The sequence below is a fragment of the Lissotriton helveticus genome, chromosome 10 (assembly GCF_964261635.1).
Source record: "Lissotriton helveticus chromosome 10, aLisHel1.1, whole genome shotgun sequence".
NCBI lineage: Eukaryota > Metazoa > Chordata > Amphibia > Caudata > Salamandridae > Lissotriton > Lissotriton helveticus.
Window position 1 is genome coordinate 239,981,857 of NC_136071.1, and position 22,036 is coordinate 240,003,892.

Below are 22,036 nucleotides of genomic sequence, written 5' to 3' on the forward strand. Positions count from 1 at the left end.
TCACGGATCATAAACCGCTGGTATTTATGATGGATGGTGTAAAGAGCGGCAAAGCATCTTCCAGACTGGTGAGGTTGATTGCCAGACTTCAAGAATACAATTTTGAAACGCAGCACATTCCAGGCGGAAAAAATTTCACCGCTGATTGTTTGTCCAGGCTTCCTCCCAGTGAGGAAGATAACAATGATATTTTGGATGAACATGAATGTGTAGTGGCACTGGTCGATGCTGTGAGCACATTTGAATCAGGCATTTCAGAGGAAAGTTGGATTGAGGCCATGGACAAGGATCTGGTACTCAATAGAGTTAAAAATTTTGTAGGTAATGGTTGGCCTCCCATTAGGAATTTGGAGGAGTGTTTCAGGAGTTTCGCCCAGGTTGCTGATGAGCTTAGCATTGAAGGGAATATTTTGTTGCGTCAACACTTGTTTATTCCTCCTGATGGTTTAAGAAGTAAACTCATCAAGCTTGCTCATGTTGGTCACCCTGGTGTTTCTGGTACCAAGAAGATTCTCAAGAACCACTATTGGTGGCCTGGTATGGATGCGGGTATTGAGAAGGTCATTGACAACTGTTCTGTTTGTGTCAGAGCAGATAAGCACTGGAAGGTTTCAACCCAACCTTTGTCTCTTAAAGAAGGAGCTGTTGGCCCTTGGGATAGAATTTCTATTGATTTTTCTGGCCCCTTTGAATGTTTGGGAAGGGAGAGAAGATTCTCCATTGTATTGATTGATAATTTTTCCAAATGGATTTATTACACCTTTGTGGAACATCCCAATACTGATGCTGTTATTGATTTTTTGAATTTTGTTTTCAGTTTGGAGGGTGCTCCAAATTTCATATTATCTGACAATGGGGTGCAATTTGTATCCAGGAAAATGAAAGAATTTTTGGAAAAGTTTGGAGTAAAGTCTGAAACCACTCCCTTGTATTGTCCCAGGGCCAATGGCCAAGTGGAAAGGGCCAATAGATTTATTAAGGAGGGAATTCAGGCTGCCTTAGAGAGCAAGTTGGATGTTCTGCAATTCTTGAAGGAGAAATTATGGAGTTACCACATCACTCCAAATTCCTCCACGGGTTTTTCTCCATATCTATTGATGAGAGGCAGACAAGCTAAATCTGTCTTAAGGCCCAACTTTGTTAAAAGCGTGGGGGAGGAAGTTAACATGAAAGTTATCATTGATGAAGTCAAACAAAACATTCTGGAGTCTCGCATCACTGGTAAAAGTTATCATGATGCTTCTCTCAAGTCCAAAGATAAATGCATCAAGGTTGGTGACTGGGTACGGGTGGTGAAACCTACCATGTCTCCCAAAGGTTCTTCCAAGTTTTCCAATCCGTTTCAGGTTGAAGGGGTAACTGAGTCTGCTGTTCTGTTGGCTGAGAAGGGTTGGTGGAGCAAGGGTTCAGTTATTCTTCTCAAACCTGGGCAAGAACATTTTTTTGACAAAGATGAGGATGGTGGTTGCACTTGGAATGACCTTGGTTGTGATGGGAAGTTTCATGCTGCTGATGTGGCTGATGTGTTCTCTGATGACTCTACTCACGATGCTGGCACTGGAACTGTTGTTTCTTCAGAGAGTTCCAGTGTTTGTGAGGGTGGTTCCAATCTTCAGGAGTCTATTGGAACATCTGCTCAGGTTGATCATTTACCCCTCAAGAGGATTCCTAAAGTTCCTAAGAAATTTGACGATTACATCTTAGATGTTTGATTTATTTCATTCTGTTATTTTTGTATAAAAGAGACATGTGGTAGTTGATTATATCTTTTATTAGAGTCAATGTAAATGTAATGTCCAATCAAACTGTATTACATGTATATGTCATAGTTAGAATGTAGTGATGTAATTTAGAATGTTAGAGCTTGGTGTATTGTTTGGAGAAGGCGGTTGGTTTCTGGAGAGTCGGGACGTTTGCCCAGCTGCTCCGGTGGGTCTATGGTTTAAGGAATTAATAAACCATTCATTGAACATCTTATCCGCCTCAGCCTCATCTTTACACACCCACAGGTGGTTCTAAAATCAAAATGGCAGGGCGATCTTGAGCTTGGAGGAACAAGTGACGAGGTGGATCAGACTCTCATTATCCTTTGCCGATAGAATAGCACTGATGAAAATGATAGTATTGCCTAAATTCTTATATTCATATACTAATATTCCCATACTCTTAACACAAATTTTTTTCCCTACCCTACGATCACTGTTAATTAAGCTGGCTTGGGCGAGGATACAACCGTGACTTAAATGGGAGATACGTACGCTCCCATATGACCAGGGAGGATTTACGGCCCCAGACCTACACTCGTACTACTTATGTGCACAGGCACACTTTGCCCATTACTGGCACCATGCTCCGAACTACACCACGCACATAGCTGCGGAAGGTGACGCGGTACGCCCTGTCCCGCTCAAAGCCATGCTCTCCAATAGAAGCTCAATTTTTAAACATGGGGAAATAGGCACAGTACAATGCATGGACGGACCTGTTGGATCTAAGACCGCCCCAGGCGCCCCTGATACAGAGGGCCACTGTTCCATCTCTGCCTCAATCTCTGTCGTGTGGATTGCTTAATGTACGGTCGCTCTGTAAGCACCACACGGAGATTGCCCTTTTGGTCGACTCGTCCGGTCTGGATGTGTTGTTTCTAACTGAAACGTGGACTCGGGAGGACTGCCTAGTTGAACTGGGCTTGGCCTGTCCCCCGGGTTTTAAAATCATCCACACCCCCCGGCCGAAGAATCGTGGTGGCGGTATTGGCATCATTTACCGCGAAAAGTTGGACTTTTTCCAGCTTAAAATCAGCGAGGTATCGGGCTTCGAGTTAATGGGTTTTTCTCTCAGAAACCTGGAGAGAACACTGATTTCGGGGGTGTTGTGCTACCGGCCGCCGGGCTCGGCTTCCTCTTTGCCAGAGTTTCTTGACTTAGTGTACGACCTATATAATACCCACTCTAAGCTGCTAGTCTTGGGTGATTTCAATTTATGGCAGGGGGGTCCTTTAGACGGAGCGCTTACTTCACTCTGTCAAGCCCTTGCTGACATCCAACTGCAGCAACTGGTCTGCTCGGCGACTCATAGGGGCGGTCATGTTCTGGACTTGATTTTCGCTGGCGCTCACTCGGCAGTGATTAATGACATCTTAGCTCAATTCTGGACCGATCATGCGCTGGTGGCTTTCTCCTTATGCTTAGGAGACCACTCTTCGGAAGTCGCCGGGGTGGGACTTTCGAAACTGGGTCGACCTTGGTCTCGATTGCTCAGTTCATCTCCGTTGCCCTCCTTAATACCTGCTAACTTCTGCTTGAGGAATTCAGTGGAAGAGAGTTATTCCTCCTTATGCCGGTCTATTACCGACTTGCTGGATAAGATGGTGCCCCTTCGCAGAGCGAGAGTGCGAGTGAATCGGGCTTTCCCCTGGTATACGGAGGAGCTACGACAGCTGAAGCTGAACTGTAAACGGGCGGAGAGAGTGTGGAGAAGGGAGTACTCCACCTCGGCTAAAGCCTCGTTTAGGCTTGCACTAAGAGGCTATAAGGATCAGATCAAGCAGGCCAAGGCAGCATTTTTAGAAGCCTCCTTGACTCAGGCGCCTAATAAATCTCAAGCCCTGTTCAAAATTGTCAAGGACCTGTCACATCCTGCTTGTGCGGCTAACACGGTTCGTGCGTCGCAGGCTCTCTGTGACTCATTGGCAAATGCTTTTGAGGAGAAGACTGCTAAGATCTTGGAGGGCTTAATACACCCCTTACCTGCGGCTCCCGGCTTGGGAGTTCCGGCTGATATGCCCAGTCAACCCCGGACAGGTGCTGCTGACCTTGATCTGGGAGCTCCGGGTGGTTCTCCCAGTCGACCCCAGCCGGTCGGTGTGGGAGCTCCGGCGGAGCGGCCCAGTCGACCCCAGACGGGCATTGCTGGCCTTGGTCTGGGAGCTCCGGGCAGCTCACCCAGTCGACCCCAACCGATTGGTGTGGGAGCTCCGGTGGAGCTGCCCAATCGACCTCAGACGGGCACTGTCGCCCTTGGTCTGGGAGCCCCGGACAGTTTAGCCAGTTTACCCAGCCGACTTTGGCTGAGGTCTTTCCCTTCTCCTTCCTTTGAGGAATTTTGTCAGGTGGCTCATTCGGTGTCCTCAGGGTCTCCGCTTGATCCGCTGCCCCCCAAATTCTGGAAGGTTTTCCACGCAGAACTCTTCTTGCCTTTGTTCTCGATCTGTCTTCAATCTTTGGAGTCGGCATCGGTGCCAGAGTGCTGGAAGTTAGCAGTAGTGTCACCTCTGCTAAAAAAGCCAACTTTGGATCCGGCCTGCCTTTCCAACTACAGGCCGATCTCTTTGCTCCCTTTTCCGATTAAGATCTTAGAAAAGTGGGTGACCCGCTCACTCTCAGGCTTCCTGGAGAACATCGGGTGGTTCGATGAGACCCAGTTTGGCTTCCGCCCCGGACACGGGACGGAGTCCGCGCTGGTGACCGTGTTGGACAACCTTCGTTTGCGTGTCGACAGTGGTCGGGCAGCCTTTTTAGTGCTGCTCGACATGTCGGCCGCGTTCGACACGGTCTGCCATCGGACCCTGGTCAGGAGGCTGGAGGAATGTGGGGTCACTGAGGGGGCTAGAGATTGGCTGATATCCTATCTTGGTGGCAGGCAACAGTTGGTTTCACTTCCGCCATTTAGCTCTGAGCCAAGGAGTATAGGACAGGGGGTTCCTCAGGGCTCGGCCATCAGCCCTATATTGTTCAACCTGGACCTCCGCCCCCTAGTCCAGCTAATTAAATCTTTCGGTGTCTCGGCATTTAATTATGCCGATGACACCCAGCTGGTCTTCTCTCTGGAAGGGAACAATGCGGTCTCGCTGGACACTTTCCATCGCTGCATGGCAGCTACAGCGGACTGGTTGCGAGCTAACTCCCTGCAATTTAATAGCTCGAAGACGGAGGTGCTCCACTGTTCCACCGACCGGATTCCACGGGCACTCCCTGAGAATTTTTGGCCCAGTACCTTCCCTGAACCAGTGCTGGCAGCGGAATCAGCTCGTAACCTGGGGGTAATGTTTGGCCCTAACTTACAACTTGACATACACGTCAATAAAACCACCGCCACGTGTATGATGTTGCTACGCATGTTACGCAAAGTCCTGCCCCTTCTCCCCGCTCAAGCCAGGCCGGAAGTAGTCCGTGGGACCATACTAAGTCGTCTTGACTATTGCAACGGGCTTCTTCTGGAGGCTCCAAAAAATCTGTTGGGGAGGTTACAACGGGTGCAGAACAGGGCCGCCAAGCTGGCTCTTTCCCGCCCTAGGTCCAGCTCTTCAACTCTTGCTCTACGAGACCTACACTGGCTCCCGGTAGGTTTGCGGGTACAGTTCAAAGCTACATGCTTGGTGTTTAAAGCGGTACACCTTTTGGGCCCCATTCCTTTGCAAAACATGTTCGCGTGGTACTCGGCTCCACGGCTCCTTCGTTCTTCATCGGCTCACCTCCTGGTGGTTCCAAGGTTTCATAGAGTGAGGATGGGTGGTCGCTCCTTTAGCGTGGCAGCGGCCAAATTGTGGAACTCCCTCCCACTTTCTCTGAGGAGCTACAAGGACTATTTTCCGCTTAGGAAAGCATTAAAAACTTACTTATTCCCATAAACGGCCTGAGCGGTTAAAGTGCACGGTTCCTTGATCAAAGCGCCAGGATGCCCTTTGGGTGACAGGTTTTGCGCTCTACAAATATATTAAATAAATAAATGCATGTTTCGCGCTTGGCCGAGGAGCACAGATTATCTCACTGCATGTTCCAGCCATGCTCCTAGTGCATCACTCTGATATCTCCGTGACGCGAGAGGGGGGTTTAATAACTACTTTGCAAGCAACGGGACTTTGGACTATGGGAGATGTCTATCAGGAGGGCAAATTTATAGACTCTTCAGAGATAACAGCAGAAAGTAACGCTTACCCCATGCTTATTTTCGCATACAGCAGACTTCATGCAGCCCTGCGCTCACTATACCCACAATTCCCAGATGAACCACGGGCCCTGGGGTGGCTCCAGCTGATCCTTCTGACAGAAACGCTGCAACATTTAATCACACGCCTGTATAACACATCACTGATAGATGCACAGACACTGGTAGAGGGACCTCTGGCCAAGTGGAATGCCAACATTCCCACACCACTTAACATGGACGATTGGAAGGCATGCTGTACCCTAAAGGGACAGCTGACAGCAAATGGTAATCTTAGAGTTATACATTTCAAGTACCTACACCAACTATACTATACTCCAGTACAGCTCTGTAAGTTTGGGTTAGGAGAAAAAGTGGACTGCATCAGATGCAGGGTGCACCATGCAGACTTCATGCATCTGGCATGGACCTGCCCAGGGGTACAGAAATATTGGGAACAAGTTACAAGCAATCTCACTGCTATGGTCATGGAGCTGGTGAAATGCACCGCACAAATGTTTCTGCTAGGTCTAATTAAAACCATACAGCCAACCAACCGCAAAATAGTAGCTATAACTTTATTACTAGCAAAAAGGAGGGTTTCTATTCACTGGGCGGGGAAGGCAAGTCCGAAACGAGAACACTGGATACAGCATATGACGTATTGCCGTGATCAACTTAATTGTTATGCTGAGGAACTGCCCTGCGCTTCACGTCCTACGGATGTATGGGGCCCCTTCACTCCATAGCTACTCACCATACCTGCTGGTTAACGTATAGAGACGTTGCCTGCTGTAAATTCCTTAAATAGGACATGGTAATTAAGGATCGATGTATTGTATCAATCATGCTGTATAATGCTCTGTAATTGAATAATGGCTATAATGTTTTTGTCTTGTTGTTCATATCTGAAAACTTGAATAAATAAATAAAAAGAATTAAAAAATGTTTTTGGGTGGCTAGCTATGTGGTTTGGGATCTTGCGATCCTTTGAACATACGCATACTACTCAGGCATGTGGTCATCTGTAGGTGATGGGTCATCGCCTTGGTTGCCATCCGCATCATCATTAGAGTGATCTGGACTGTTGTTGTCATCAACAGCAGAAGATTCGTCACCTATGTCTTTCTGAGGTTCATGAGCTGGAACAGGAAGTTCAGGGTCAGGCCTGATCCATTGAGAAGGATCGATGACAGACTCAGTCTGAGGAGGAGGTGGTGGTGGTGGTGCAAGGGCCACAGGTTGTACTGCCTAAACAGAAGGATAAAGCTTATAATGCAATGGATACTATTCAGACAGAGGCATCCTATTAAAAAAATTCTGTGGGGCTTAATGACTCGAGGAAATTGGCAGACACTTCAACATTTGGCAGCACAGGGAATGATGGCGGTTCAACAATGCAACGCCTCTTGTAACGAAGGCATTAAATATTTAAAGTTGCCTCTTCCTAGAGTCGTCATCATGTATAAATTGTATTTATAGGTCCTCATGTGAGCGTTTCACAGAAGCTTCTTGCTTACTGTTATTGCTGTCGGAGTCCACCTGTATCAGCTCATTCTCGTTGTCGTTTAAAAGATCATCATCATCTCCTCCAAGAAACCTTGAAGGAGGCTCTTGTGTGATCCAAATCGGTTAGAAAACAGACTAGAGCAGAGTATCAATGGACCAGTTGCTAGCACTAAGGGCAAAGTTGTTGTCAACGGCGTATACCGATGTCACCATTGTCAATACAATCGTTGGTGGTTGCTCTGCCATCAGGGTCACTGCGGTACTTTTGTCATCGGCAAGAATGTCATCAACAAAGATGTCTTTGTCACTGACGTCAAGGTCTCGTTTGTCAGCGTCTGTCTCTTGACTGCCCTGAACAGGATCTTGATGATCATCATGGATGCAGTATTGGTCGACAGTGATGTCTTCAGTGATGGAAAGTATATAGCTTTACCTGGAGAAAACACTGCTGAAGATTAGTAAGATTTGGATTCTTAATGTAGCAGAGGGCTTGTGATCTGTGCCAGGAGCTGACACAACCAGAAGGCTCTTCCAAAGTAGAATCTCTGGAGGTATAAGTACCTCTTATTGGATTTAGCCGGGGTGGGGGGAGGCTCTTTCAACAGATTCACCACCAAGCGAAGATGTTTTATGAGCTAAAAGAAGCTTATCTTTTAAGGTTCTGGCACTAATGTTCATAAATTAGAAGCACTTCTTTACTGCATCTCCATCTTTGTGAAGCAAAGTAAACCATTTGTGTGAGAATCATCCACAGAATTCTTTCAAGCCCCACAGGGGTCACAGAGGATGAGCAGATGTTTCTTCTTGGGAGACTCTGCCATGTTGCAGAAAAAAAGAGGTTCGTGGATCAGCCTCCCAGCCACAAAAGGAAGCACACAACTCTCCTTCTACAAAGCTATACGGCCAGCGACAACATCTTGACCTTCTACTAAAGAAATACTTCTGGAGAACAGCAGAAAGGATTTCCCAACCATTCACCAGGGGTGCAGCAGAACATCTGACAGCTGGTGTCTGAGAGGAGGGTTGTACCTCTGAGCTCATACACCTGCTTGGCAGGTCTTCATGACATAAAATGAGTTGGACTGACTACTTTTGTCTATGGATGTTTTCAATTTATTTTTAACATTAGTTGCTGCATTGGGATGCTGCTGTGTTAACATTGACCTCCAATGGTTTCCAGCCTCGAAGCATGTGAATCTATGAAAGATGCTGGAGAACTAGGTATATCTATATATCACTGTGTGAATTCAACCAAAACAGAACATTTACTGAAGTTGCTTAGAGTGCAGCCATTTCATTGTGTATGCCTATGTTAAACCAAGCCTTTTGGGCCATCTCCATTGTGACATACACAGTCTCACTTTCAAGCCTGGCACAGCAAAGCAAGAATTCTCAATTGAGCCATCTCAGCATCTGGAGAGCTCCTTTGTTGTATCCTTTTGAAGGTCTATTCCACTCTCCTGTAAGAAAGCAATGCACCTGCTAACACCACTAACTAGAGTTTTGATTGTTGGCACATGTACCCTCCTTCGATTGCCATGTACAGAAAATCTATAAGTCTTGGGGAAATTTCTGGAGGAGTTAGCATTAGAAGCTCAAATGCTAGGGGAGATGAAACACTGTCTCTCTTAGCTGCAATATTAGCATTTTTGCTCGTTTTGCATGATAAACAATTTTTTTAGAAGTCAATGTGACTTGCTTCTTCCACAGCAGAGTTCATAATTACTTGGTCTCATGGTGCATTATGCAAACATCAGCCTGCAGGGGTACTTACCTGAGTGAATAAAAATGGAGGTTGTCAATCAAGAGCTTTGATGGAGAAGTGGGGCCTGGCATATACAAACCTGCAATTGTGGTTGGTATACAGAATGTATAACGGGAATAGGCATACACAGATATGAAATGCTATACAAGAACATTTAACACTGCTTGATTGATACTAACATAGTATTGAGGTTGACATATAACAACACAGAAGGAAAGGTGCAATGCAAACAAGGCCTGTAAAATGGCTTATCACTATGAATATAAGCATCGTTATAGGGCTACACAATCAAATAACAAATAAACAAAAAAGATGTATGTACTTACAGAAAGTTCTGGTCTCAACGTCCCATACTGCTCCGACACCCAGAAACCTCTGCGATCCTCCAGGGGAATATAAGGCTCATTTGGATAGCGGGCTCTGAAATTCTTCAGAAATCCACCTTCGAAATCCGCTATCACCCCATCCATATCCACTAAAACACGGAGTGGCCTGAACCTGGCATCACATGACCTTGTCCTGGGCAGGGAGGAGTACCCTACACCCAGTGACATAAGGATACCACCCCTTCTCTGCAGAGACAAAAACCTAGAAAGTAAAATCATAACTGCCTTAAAAAAAATAAGCATCTACCGTATACATAAAAAAATTATACACTTTAGTCCCACTGCACAGGAGTTTTGTATTATGAACGTGAAAGCTCCATTTTGGTTATCAGCACCCAAATAAGCAACAATCATGGACCACCCAGTTCTGAGATCCCTCCCTACACTGTCAACGAAATCATGAGCAAAACTGACAGTCATCTACATTTTGCAAGACCTGATTTCTGTGACTGACACTGCCTGCTTGTTTACAGTGGGAAACGTTTCAGCGCAGGGGTAATAGCTTCCCCCTGATAATGTCCCCCACAATGCAACAGGGTCCACGGGGGGTGGGCACATTTGGACAACAGCTGGTACAGAAAAGGATTCTGTATTTTCCCGCAAAAGATGGCACAAGTGTCTTCTCCTGGCAGAAGATCCCAGCCCCCTTTCCCCCGGCAGTGGACAGAGAGTGCTGTGCAAAGGCAGGCTGGTAAATGATTGAAGACAGGGAGGTGTGTGGGGCCACGGCACTGCGGCGGGGGCGGGGGGCCCTGTGCCTGGGACAGAGCTCTGCAGGGCAGGGTGTCCTACCCCAGCAAATAGCTCGAGAATAAACAACCGCTTCAACCCGGCAGTGTTCACCGGCGGAGAGTTCCTGCCCCCTCCCCTCTGCCTAGCAGCAGCTGCAGCACCTCCTTTAAAGGGGCAGTCCCCGCTGCGCCAAGTCCAACTTGTACTTCGCCCCTGACCTCAGCAAAAAATAAATTGGACGTAAACATATGTTATGCATTTTACCTTTTTGCTCGCCTCAAAAATTGCATTTAGGAAATTGTTTACCACTGAGGCAAATATATTGAGAACTCAGAACACCCCTTTAAATCGAGTTCGAAGTGGTCAGTGCGAGGAGCGGGTCTGTAAGTAATTTGAACCCAGAATCTCCCACCCTTCTGTTGCTAAGTTTCATGCGTTTTTAAAAAGCAAACCGCCGCTCGGGTATTTTCAGTCGTATCTATTTAAAATGAAACACGTCACATTAAAAACGTGCAAGTAAATACTTGTTACAGCAAGTAGATATTTTAGGAGTCGTTTCTTTCACACAAAGTGCACTTTTTTTTTAGTTCCGCCCATAATTTTCGCCTCGTCTGACAAACGTCCTCGAACTTGGCAAAGGCATCCAATATCTATTTAGTTTTGACTGTTTTCCAAGTGCGGTGCTGAATGGTTAAGGCGTTTACAGGTTATTAACGTAAAAAACGGTTTTGGGAATATACTAAATCCCCATGTTAAAAGTTTCTTTCACTACTGCCCACAATACTGGCCAGAGTTCCAACAACCTTGGCATGAAGGCATAAATGTGTTCTAGAATAGACCCTTTTTGAGGTTTGGTGTACTTTTTCATGTAGTTGCTAATAAAAATTGACACTCACATTCTTATATCTACACGGTTAAGTTCCTTAACCTATTCATGAACTAGGGCTAGAAAAACATTTATTGGAAAAAGGATTTGGGCACGCTATCCACCCAAACTAATCTGATGGTTAATTGGACATCACTTTTTCTCTCTCCTCCCACCATTATTTGATTTGTGAACTGAATGTATGAATCATGCACTAAAAAACTTTATGGTAGACCCTCCCCCCATATCCGGGGACATGGCTGAAGGGTGTGTACATGGTAGTTTATGACAACACAGAACCAGGCACAGTGGTCATTTGGTTTGCCCAGGGGACCATGTGCATCATTAAAAAATCTGTTAAAACGCAGAATTTCCCTTACAATTTCAAACATAAAAAATATAAAAATGACAGTTACGAAGAGCCCATCAATACACTGCTCATATCTTCAAGTGACATTAAAGTGATTAAATTGATTACATCACCAGTGACATCACAAATCGCTTCACAATTGATACCAATGGTGAAAGTATGGATGGCAGTGTCATGTTAAACTAGGATACAAAACAGCCTCTCAAGGCCTGGCAATTTTAATTTGAACATGCTATACACAGAAGGTGAAATGTTGAATAAAGTAGAAATCCTTATAGATGTTTAATAAAGTAGAAATCATTATAGCTGTATTGAATGCTCTAAGAATGTAAAAAAAGGCCTCTATAACCTGCTGCTGCACAAAGCGAAAGTAATGAAGATGTAAGAGCAATACCTTGGTGATTATGAATGATGCCTGTGTGTAGGGTGCTCCTAACCATCTGTACTCCAAGCCTTCACTGGTTAAAATATTTGCCTATGGTGAGAGCTCTCTGAAAGCTTGGGACAATCTTCAGGAAGTCTGTGCACATGAGGTCTAGTATTAGCACCACATCCTTCAGGACTTACTGCACATATCTTGCTAGTATGCCAACAGCTCTTGTAGTAGTGAACAGCCTCCGGGAACAAATGCACTCCACTGCAGTAGCCCTAACAGCCCTAGAGATCTCTACGTTTGACTGCGGTCACTGAGTCCAATGCTGAACCAGTGTTTACTATCCCTTTACTATAGAGTGCTGGGCATGACCTTAGAAAAGCTGCTCTTCTTTGCGTTTGAGCAATTGGACATAGATATACTACGTGCTCGAAGCTGTAACCTGATGTTCAGAACCTATGCAATTGACCTTGTACTTTGCTTGCATTTAGAACGTTGTAAGAAACACTATCTTTCAGATAAGTTGAGCAAACACATTTGGTGCCTTCAAAGCAGCAATGGTGCATTTTCTATGCTATTATTAATGATATCATTACTGTTTGTACATGGATGGAATCACAATGTAGGTTTCAATCTTTTTTTATTAGTGTACCATCAATAAAACTGTTAATATGAATATCGATTCATTCAACTATAAAAATGAAGTATCATCCCTGATAGAATCACCCGTTCTGATCTACCTCGACACACAATTATGTAGTCAGGCAGGCCCTACAACCGGGATTACTGATTGATGGGTCTCAGGTTGGAGGGTGCATAACTGGCAGGCAAACACTCGGACAGGAAACTCTTGATCAATTCCACAGATAGGTGCAGTGACATTACAATGTTCAAGGGTCATTGCCCCAATAAAGCACACATGGCCACTTCAAAACACACCATAAAGTGAGAAGCCACATGAGTTAAGAACACATAGCCAATCAGGGCCTAGCAAATATAGTGATCATGTGCTCCCCATGGTGGACATCTGGACAAATTCACCACTGGACACACTGTATCCATGCAGTTCAAGACCAACCTGTATTAACCATTGATTTATGACTCTAAAGGCAGCAACCAACATTCTTCATCATATATGGTATGCAACCACAAACTCAATATAAATTCAGACATTCCTTAGACCCTGTGACTGTTCTCCCGGCAAAACTGTTAAATTAAACAAGCTGTTCTTTATTTGCCAAACGCCTCCTGTCTTCTGTGTTTTTTAAGGAAATTCCGATCTCGAAACTAAACAACATATAAGCAATAACTCTCAAATATAGGCTATGTATCAAAACCCAACATACCTCTTATTGGTTTACAATCAACAAAGCTCTAAAGCAATAACTGGAAAAATGGCAGCTATCCTAACAATATGAAACGTGACAAACTGGGGGAGGGTACTGAGATTATTACATTATATTTGTCATCAACGCTGTCTGGTACTTAAAACATACCAGTATCCAAGAAAAATCAAACACAGGTTTGTTTGGTTAATCTCCCCCGCACAGTACTGAATCCATACTGTAACATTTCTTTCAAAAATGTATGTGACCATGTTTTCCGCAAATGAATTTGATCACTAGTCTTGTTCACACTTTATACCCAATTAATAGGATTTTTTTATGTTCTTGTTTCTTGCAGTTAGGGCAAATTGTTCAATTTTATGATGCACATGAACCAAGAAACTCCCAAAGACCTCAGTGTTCAAGAATGACAGCAATTTTCAGGGCAAAGCAACAGGAGTATAACCCATAGACCAGATTGAGATCTGGGTGTACATATGTTTTGAACAACAATATCTTAATCGGATTCAATAAAAAGGCAAGTATACATGTATGCACAAGACATTACAAGAACGCGAAAAAAGAAGAGAGACTTTTGATTTCCGTTTTCGAAAGTGCATATAGCATCATGTATTAAGAATACATTTTATATAGGACAGTTGTAGCAGCACTTTTGGCATAAAATGCGGTGGCAACCCAAGGGGGCTTTGTGCACTTGGTGTTAGTGAAACAAAGAGTGACTGCGCGAGTGACAAATGGGTGAACACAGCGAAGGACGCAGGTGAAAAGGTAAAAACAACAATATATACAGAAGCAATGGTTCGTCCTCAATAAATGAGTAAATAATATTTGTTTGAGAACCAAGGTTGATGGCGCGCCATGAGTCGCGCTGTATGCAGGGTCGACGGCGTTTCGATCCTATCTAGTCAGGATCATCATCAGGACCGGGTTGCCAGTTTGATGAGTGAACGGCGAGTGCCGGCGGGGGTGTTCAAGTGTTCCTGTAGGCAGCGAGGTAAAGTACCCAGTAACCGCGGAGTGACTCGATGGGGTCCAGAAGAAAATCAGTGTAGGCTCAACGGATTCCGAATCTTTATTCGTAATGACTGCAGGAGACGTGGGCACAGAAACGGAGCCCCGATCTGGCCAGGGATTTTGCCTAAGTAGTGGATGAGGAGGCAGGGTCAGGAACAATCGATCCACTGCCTGTGTCCAAAAATTGGTACCTAATAATAGTGTCTGTCCACCATGTGAATCCGGGGGCCGAGGGGCGGTTCAAAGTCTCGCTTGTGGATAGGAATCCGCGTCGGGAAGCAGTATATATACTGCATTCTAGCAATTTTCAGACATTTCACTGCCTGGGGATTCTAAGTTGCCGCAATTCTACACTATGTATGTCATGGACCAGGGCCAATTAGCATTGGAAAAATCACCCCGAATATTTGGCGCAGGATCTGGCTGTAGACCAGGTCCTGCAGACAACCCTTCCTGAGCACAGTCAAATGCCATGAAAAGCGGTTGTTGAACAAACCACAGCCTATTGGGCAGAGCCCCTGGCCAGGTTCTTTCACTTTGTACAACATACATTGGTCATAAACATAGGGTTGTATGGTCGCCACTGGGTAGTTATGGTTAAGGTAGTGTTTCAATAGGAAATGCATTTATTGTGTTGCTAATAACTTTGGCCACGTCTGAGTAATCTCCACAAAACTTTCCCAGAAAGTGCTACTGTTTGACTAGTTTGCACATGGGAAGTTTCGGTGTCATCCATCAAACTGGGTCCGACAAAAAGGGTGAGACCCAAAACGCGTTTTTTCCTATTCCTTTTTCTATAGGAACTTAAGACACCACTACACGCCAAACTGCTCAACACCAAATTTGACATGAAAGCTAGATCTTGGTTAGAAAAAGGTATTTTTGTGTTTCAGTGTCATTCTGTTCAATATTTTTGGGAGAAATGAAAGTTAAAAAAATGGTATATTTTACGCAACGGAGGATCCGCGGAGCCAACTGATAAAGTGAGATTTGATTGGCTGCTACCACTTCAGCCAAGCCATTTTCAGCCCCCGGGACCCAAATTATGTTTTATGTGGAGTGGGGGCGCGTGCTCCCCCCTACAGGAGCAACTTGCAGCTCTGGGGACTCTGTCTCCCAGGCCCGAAATATCTTTAAAGGAAGGGGGGTGAACCCCACCCCAAGGTCTTATTCCGCACAGGCCCGCTGTATTTTTTAATGGGAGGGGGAATCACAGCCCCCCTGAGCCTCTGAAGGCCCGAGGGACCCCTTCCCCGGGCTGCTATACTAAGTAAAAGAGAGGGAGCATCACTCGATTAGTGGTGGGCACCAGGGCACCCACCATAAGTAATCCGGGCCCCAGCGAATGATAACTGTTTGGGGAGGGGGACCACAAGGCCCTTCTTCCCTTTATTTTAAGAGTGGTCCTGGTGGATGGGATCCACAAGGCCGAATAAGGCTCAGGGAGAGGGGTCACACGGCCCCCTCTCCCCTTTAATTTATCTGTACGGGCCAGTGGGATGGGGTCCCCAGAACCATAATAGGCTCGGGGAGGGGGTTATGCTGCTCCCTTCACCTTTATTTTAAGTAGTGGGCCTGGGGGATGGGGTTCCCAGGGCCTAATAAGGCTAGGTGAAGGGGTTGCACGCCCCCCTCCACTTTAATAAGAAAAGGCCCTGGGGGGTGGAGTCCCCATGGCCTAGTAAGGCTCAGGGGGGGGGGGGGGGCACCCCCCCTTCTTTAAAATAAATAGGGCCATAAGGGATGGGGCCCTGAGGGTCCAATGAGGCTCAGGGAGAGGGCAACACATGGCTCCCCTCCCCTTTCAAAATATACAGCGCCCTGGGGGATGGGGTTCCAGGGCCATAATAGGTTTGGGGGAGGGGGGCACATGGCCCTCCTCCCCTTAAAAAAAAAAGCCCTGGAGATGGGATCCCCAGGGCCAGGCCCTTTGGCCAACCCCCACCGCACATGGCCAAAGGCTGTGTGCCCATTAAAAATTAATGGGGCGGCCCAGTATCTCACAGAACCTAGGGTACTATAACAGTATAAAATACTGGTTGGTTCTGTCGAGCAAGATGGAATTTATTTAGTATTTGTATTGGTCCTGATCAGTAGGAAAGACCAATCAATGGTATATCGGTGAGAGGAGATGCACTTCTCACCTTTGCGGCAACCGTATGCTTAATTAACGGTACTGGGAGTCATGGAGCCCAAAAGTTGGGTCTGCCCAGGGTGCCAGAGAGGTAATCCGGGGATGAACGTAATACCTGAAGATAACAGGAAATAGTAATGAATTTCCTGTCTAAAGTGCTGGCCTTGACAACATGCAAACCAAGCAATCCCAAGGTGCTTGGCTTGCATGGTGTCAAGTGCATCTCTTCTCACCGATGTGATATATTCATTATGTTGTGACTCTCAACACCCAAATTCCCGTCTCTTTACCATACAGGCTATGTCCAAATACATTCCCAGTCCTGAAGAAAACCCGTGGAGATGTTTTCTTCTAACACTCTTAACATACGCGTCGAAACATCGACGTACTGAACAAGACATCCTGTACCAACATTTCACATAGTGATGCCTAATGTCAAGGCTACATGTGCTAAATAATGGGTGAGTTACTGCAGATGCTTTGTGGAGATTCCTTTCCTTTCCCCTCCCCCCACTGTGTACTGTAAATGTTCCATGTTAATTCTTGTGTATTGCACTGCACATGCTGATGTATGTCAATGTTTGTGTATGGTTTTCTGCTTGTTTACACTTGTACATATAATGTGAGATACGATATATGACAAAAAATATATCAGCCACTTTTTGGAGTTTATTTTGTCAGTCTCCATTTGTCAGTTTGCCTGTATGGTATGGTAACTATATTCCATCGATAGGTCTTTCCTACTGATCAGGACCAATACAAATAGCTCACCTACAAGGATCCACGATGAACTCTAAGCGAGAATACCTAACGGACTCCTGAATACATCTGGACCTTTGACTAAGGACAACATTTACACTCTCCTGTCAGCTACTCATATCTATGTGCCTAGTTCTCACTTTATTTCTTTTGGTGTAACATTTGTAAAGTGCTCTGATAGCCTCACCGGGTCTAGTTCGTGCTATATAAAACTTTATGAATAAAATACTAAAGAAATTCCGTCTTGCTCGACAGAACCAACCATTATTTTATATTGTCAAAGGCAGCGTGGGGTTGGCTGCTTGCAGGGGGTTGGCCACAGGGCCAGGTCCTGCAGCCAACCCTTGCAGCACACACGGCGCGGTTTGGATTTATGTATGGTAATTAAATATTACTTTACGTTTAAAACAAAGAGACGTTCGCTGAAAAACCAAAGGTTAAAGTAACATTATAGTTAGGAGAAATTTTTAGTAATGATGTAATGTTTTACACTCTAAAAACCATTGAAATTTACCAGCTATAGTTACAGTTATCGGAAGGTACTCTAAGTGCACACACCCACCAGGCACTTCTAATAAGTCTCATATTACATCACGGATGACACCTTCTATGACATTATTGATAATATCACTTTAACATTTGGAGTGAAATTATTGATGAAAAAACTTGCCCCCCAAAACTTTTTTTTTTAAAAAGAACCTTGGGGAGGGCGTTCCCAGGGCTAATAAGACTCGGGAGATGGGCCACATGGTTCCCTCCACTTAAAAAAAATAAGACCCTGTGGCTAACCCCACTCCGTGCACGGTCTATAGCAGTGAGTGGCGGGGTTGGCTTTACGTAGGGTGATAAAAGATTACATTTAAAAAAAACTAGAAATTCACTGAAGAAAACAATGGTTAAAGTAATGGTACAGTTAGTTGTGATAAATAAAATCTGTTTTTGTTTAAAGAACAACCTTAGAAATCCACTGAAAAAATCCAAAGCTTAAAGTAACGTTAAAATTGTGAATATCTCAGTGGCTACATTAACGTTTTGAACTAAAAAACATACAAATTCACCAGTTATAGTTAGAAGTGCTAACTATAACTTGCGCCCCACCATGCACTGCTTATGACCTCACATATTACATCACTCAGGACATGTTCTATGACATCATTGATGACATCACTCATAACATCTCAAATGGCATTATTGATGACACCACTGGTGACATCATCCAAGCTTCTTTTGTACACATTGCTCTATAAACAGGTATAGCATTAAAGCTATGAAAGTAAGAGCATAATAGCTCAGAATACTATGAAACATCATGACTGCTATCATACATACAACCCCCATAGATAAATCAAGCTTGTGTTATGTGCAACATTGACCTTATACCATACACTTCGTGGGTAGCCGAGTTCATTTTGACTGTGAGCCACAGATGAAAGGGTAACCTCTACTTCACACAGTGTTCAATCTGTATACAACTGTTCATAGAAGACCAAGTTCCTCCAGATACTCAAGCCCTGTTACATAACTAATGCCCTACTATGGATAGTCTTTACTTGACTCAAACCCTTGACAATCATTGAACCTACATTGAGAAATTAAGTGGACATACGTAGAAATGTGGGTTCTGTTAACACTGTTTACTCTATGGAGAGAATGTACTCTGTACCACACTGTTTGAAGACAGTGAGACTCTAATGAGAAATACATACCACAGAGTATTAAAAAGTGCATACTAAACACAGTGTACAATCTATGCAAAACTTGCCCAAAGAGCACTATTTATTTAAAATAACCAAGGTCTGAAGATGTTAAACACCCTACCATCTGCTGCCTAAATACTGTGGTGAAAACTTTACAGATAGCCCATCTTCTGAAGCAAAACATGCATATTTACATTTGTTATTACCTGGTGCACACAGTCTTCTATGTTAAGTAGAAATTGTCATGCTGAAACGAATCTGTCTCATAGCTCAAGGCTGCTTACAATGCTTGGTACATAGTAGATAGAATCTTTGCCCTGCTGGAAACCTTTTCTGCAGAACCAAAAAATGTGTGGAATGTAATGAACACAAGTCGTCAACTGTCAGCTGCCCACAGAGTTACTCTTCAATACAAAGGTTTATAACATGTTCAATACCTCTACACACCTATGGTGTATTAGGAGCACATGCGTTTTCTATACACTTACATCGATTAGCTGGACACAGGCTGTAGATAACTAGGTAGAAAAGTAATATGGTAGTTACCCGCTACTATGTAATCTATAAAGCAAACTAACACACTCATTGAATGAGGTCATCAGTGATGTCATCAATCATGCCTTTGAGATGTCATCAGTGATGTCATAAATGATGTCATAGAACATGTCATGAGTGATGTAATATGTGAGGTCTAAGCAGTTAATGGTGGGAGTGCAAGTTAGATAGCTCTACTAAATATAACTGGTGAATTTCTGTGTTTTTTTTAGTTCAAAACAATATTGTTGTCTCTGACATATTCAGCTAACTATTTTACTTTAATCAAGCCAGACATCAAACAAAGAGGCATTGTGGTGATTGTGAATGATGCAAGAATGGGCAAACAGGAAAAGCTTTTCACTTTTTAGCCATTTAAACTAACTAAACACATGCAGAGTTGTATGACAAAACAGAAGCACACATCAGCTTCTTAAATATATACTTGTCAAAAAGATGTTATTGAACATATACATATTAAAAATAAAAATGTTATACCACTTAATGTTATATGAAGTTTCCAAACGTCTGTACAAAGCAAAAACACTCAAGATTATGCTCACCGCACCCACTGTAAGAGTCTTAAATCTACAGATACACCGAAAATCTTAAAGGTTAGTTAAGGGTGACAGGGTGTTAAAAGTGGCTACAGTACAAAATCTATGCAGACATGAAATTAACAAGCTAGGACATGCATTAACCTTTTTGCCACCCATACTGTAGTAACCTAATCTTACCTCCCACCTCTACCATATACTCTTACCATTGTCAAATATATTTCACAGAAGCTGTCCACACTTTCAAGGCGAAAAAGCAGGCAACTACACTTGTTAGGAATAAAAGCCGTTGCACTTATCCTGCCACCAAACCCACCTCTCTGTTGCAGTTAGTACATACCAACTCAACCATACAACTCATGAAATTTGCCTTTGAGATGAAACCATCTATCTTACAGCAATTCACATTCGAGTTCACAATATTTTGGCAGACTTTCCGTGTTCACAGGACTTTGTTATCAGTCCCCTTGTATTTTAGAAAATGTGCCTCAGGCTGGGTGTCCCAAAAATAGATCTTTTTGCAATGAGAGCTAAAACGTTGCTGCCTCATTTTTTGTTTGAAGGTTTCAGGATCCTCAAACGACGTGGATGGATGCTTATCTTTCTTGTGAATGCCCCTCGCCCCAATCCCTCTTGCTTCCAGTCCATTGACTAAAATTGAGAAAGAACAAGAGGTAATCCTGGTTCTTCCTTGCTGGCTGAGGAAGACATGGGTCCCTCTCTTCCATTTCTTTTCTGTGGAGAAAGACCAGATCCTTTTTTGTCCCCTCCTCCTATGACCCATCCTTTGATTCCTCTAGCCACCTAAATCTGGCGGTCTGGAGTTTGAGTGATTACATCTCCTGAATAAGGCTAATTTTCTTCCTGTTTCTCTGTCAATCAAATCCTCTTTCAGGGCTTCTACTACAAAAGCCTATAACCATCATTGGTCATCTTTTGACAAGTGGTGTGGAGAAACATCTTTCTCCAATAAATTGTTCTCCTGAATGTCTTCAGCAATTTCTTCAGGATGCTTTTGACAAGAATCTGTCAGTAGCCACCTTGGGATTTCAATGGTACGCATTAAACACCTTTAGATCCTCTTGGGGAGCTTTTTCATCTTTTGAGACCCTGGTGTTTATAGACTATAAAATGGTTTTGGACTGTTAAGGCCAATGTCTATGCTCTTACATCCTTCTTGAGATCCACCATTGGCTTCATTCTTTTTGCAGACAGTTTTTAGATAAGTCCCTAACCATAAAAAAAATCTTGGAGTCTATTACTACAAAAAGGAGAATTTGAAAGGTAGGTTTGTGATTCCCTCATCAACACTACTTAGAAACGTTTGATGAAACAATTGTCTTGGTTGTCAGTCAAATCTTTTTCTGTCCGTTAATTCAACATTTCATAGGGACAAGGAAAGTATCCTTCATGCGACTGTGCCAGTTTCCAATAGGAATCTTAGTCATTGGTTCATATTTTGGATATTTTGAGGGCTTTGAAGATGTATCTGCTGAGAGCAGCTGATTTCACACAAACTGGCAGTCTGTATATCAATTTTAGCAGCTAAGAGCGCTGTAAGTCTTCAAAAGCTATTCTAAGTAGATGGATCAAAAAGAGCCATCTCTTTGTTATAGTCAGACTCTGGCAGAGATCCTCTGGGGTGGGTGCAGGTTCATTCTACCAGAGGTATGACAGCTTTCAGGGCAGAATGTCCAGGCATCCGTCTACATTTATTTCACATTGGTGGTTAAATGTGGCCCAAGGAACTGAATTATGTTTTGGTACAAAGATTACTTCTAAGGCAGCCAATATGTAATTTTGTTACGGGTGTAAGTTGATGGCAGATGTCTCTGTTAATCTTTTGCTGGAGTGTGATAATAAAAGGTTATTTCTTTTCTCCTATGGTTTTCGTTATTTTTTTGGAAGGAATAGTCGGAGAAATGAAGATTACTGGTATGCTAACCAGGCGTTTAAAACAAGTATGTATTTGTGTGCGCGGTGCATACTCACCCACAGTCATCCCTCACCCACACTCAGATGTCAGTGAAATAAAGGAAGAAAGGGAAAAAGACAAAAAGGAAAAGTCCA

At 44.0% G+C, this 22,036-nt stretch overlaps 1 protein-coding gene across 8 annotated transcripts in view; it reads right to left on the bottom strand.

Moving 5' to 3' along the window:
• NT5M (5',3'-nucleotidase, mitochondrial) overlaps positions 1–22,036 on the bottom strand; it is a 401,499-nt gene that overhangs the window by 107,831 nt on the left and 271,632 nt on the right. For 5 of the 8 annotated variants that reach the window (XM_078665220.1, XM_078665214.1, XM_078665219.1 and 2 more), the window contains one exon: positions 9,526–9,787. In XM_078665220.1, the coding sequence (XP_078521346.1) occupies positions 9,526–9,753 (228 nt within the window). In that variant the 5' untranslated portion in view covers positions 9,754–9,787. The other 3 variants (XM_078665215.1, XM_078665218.1, XM_078665213.1) reach the window with 3 other exon arrangements.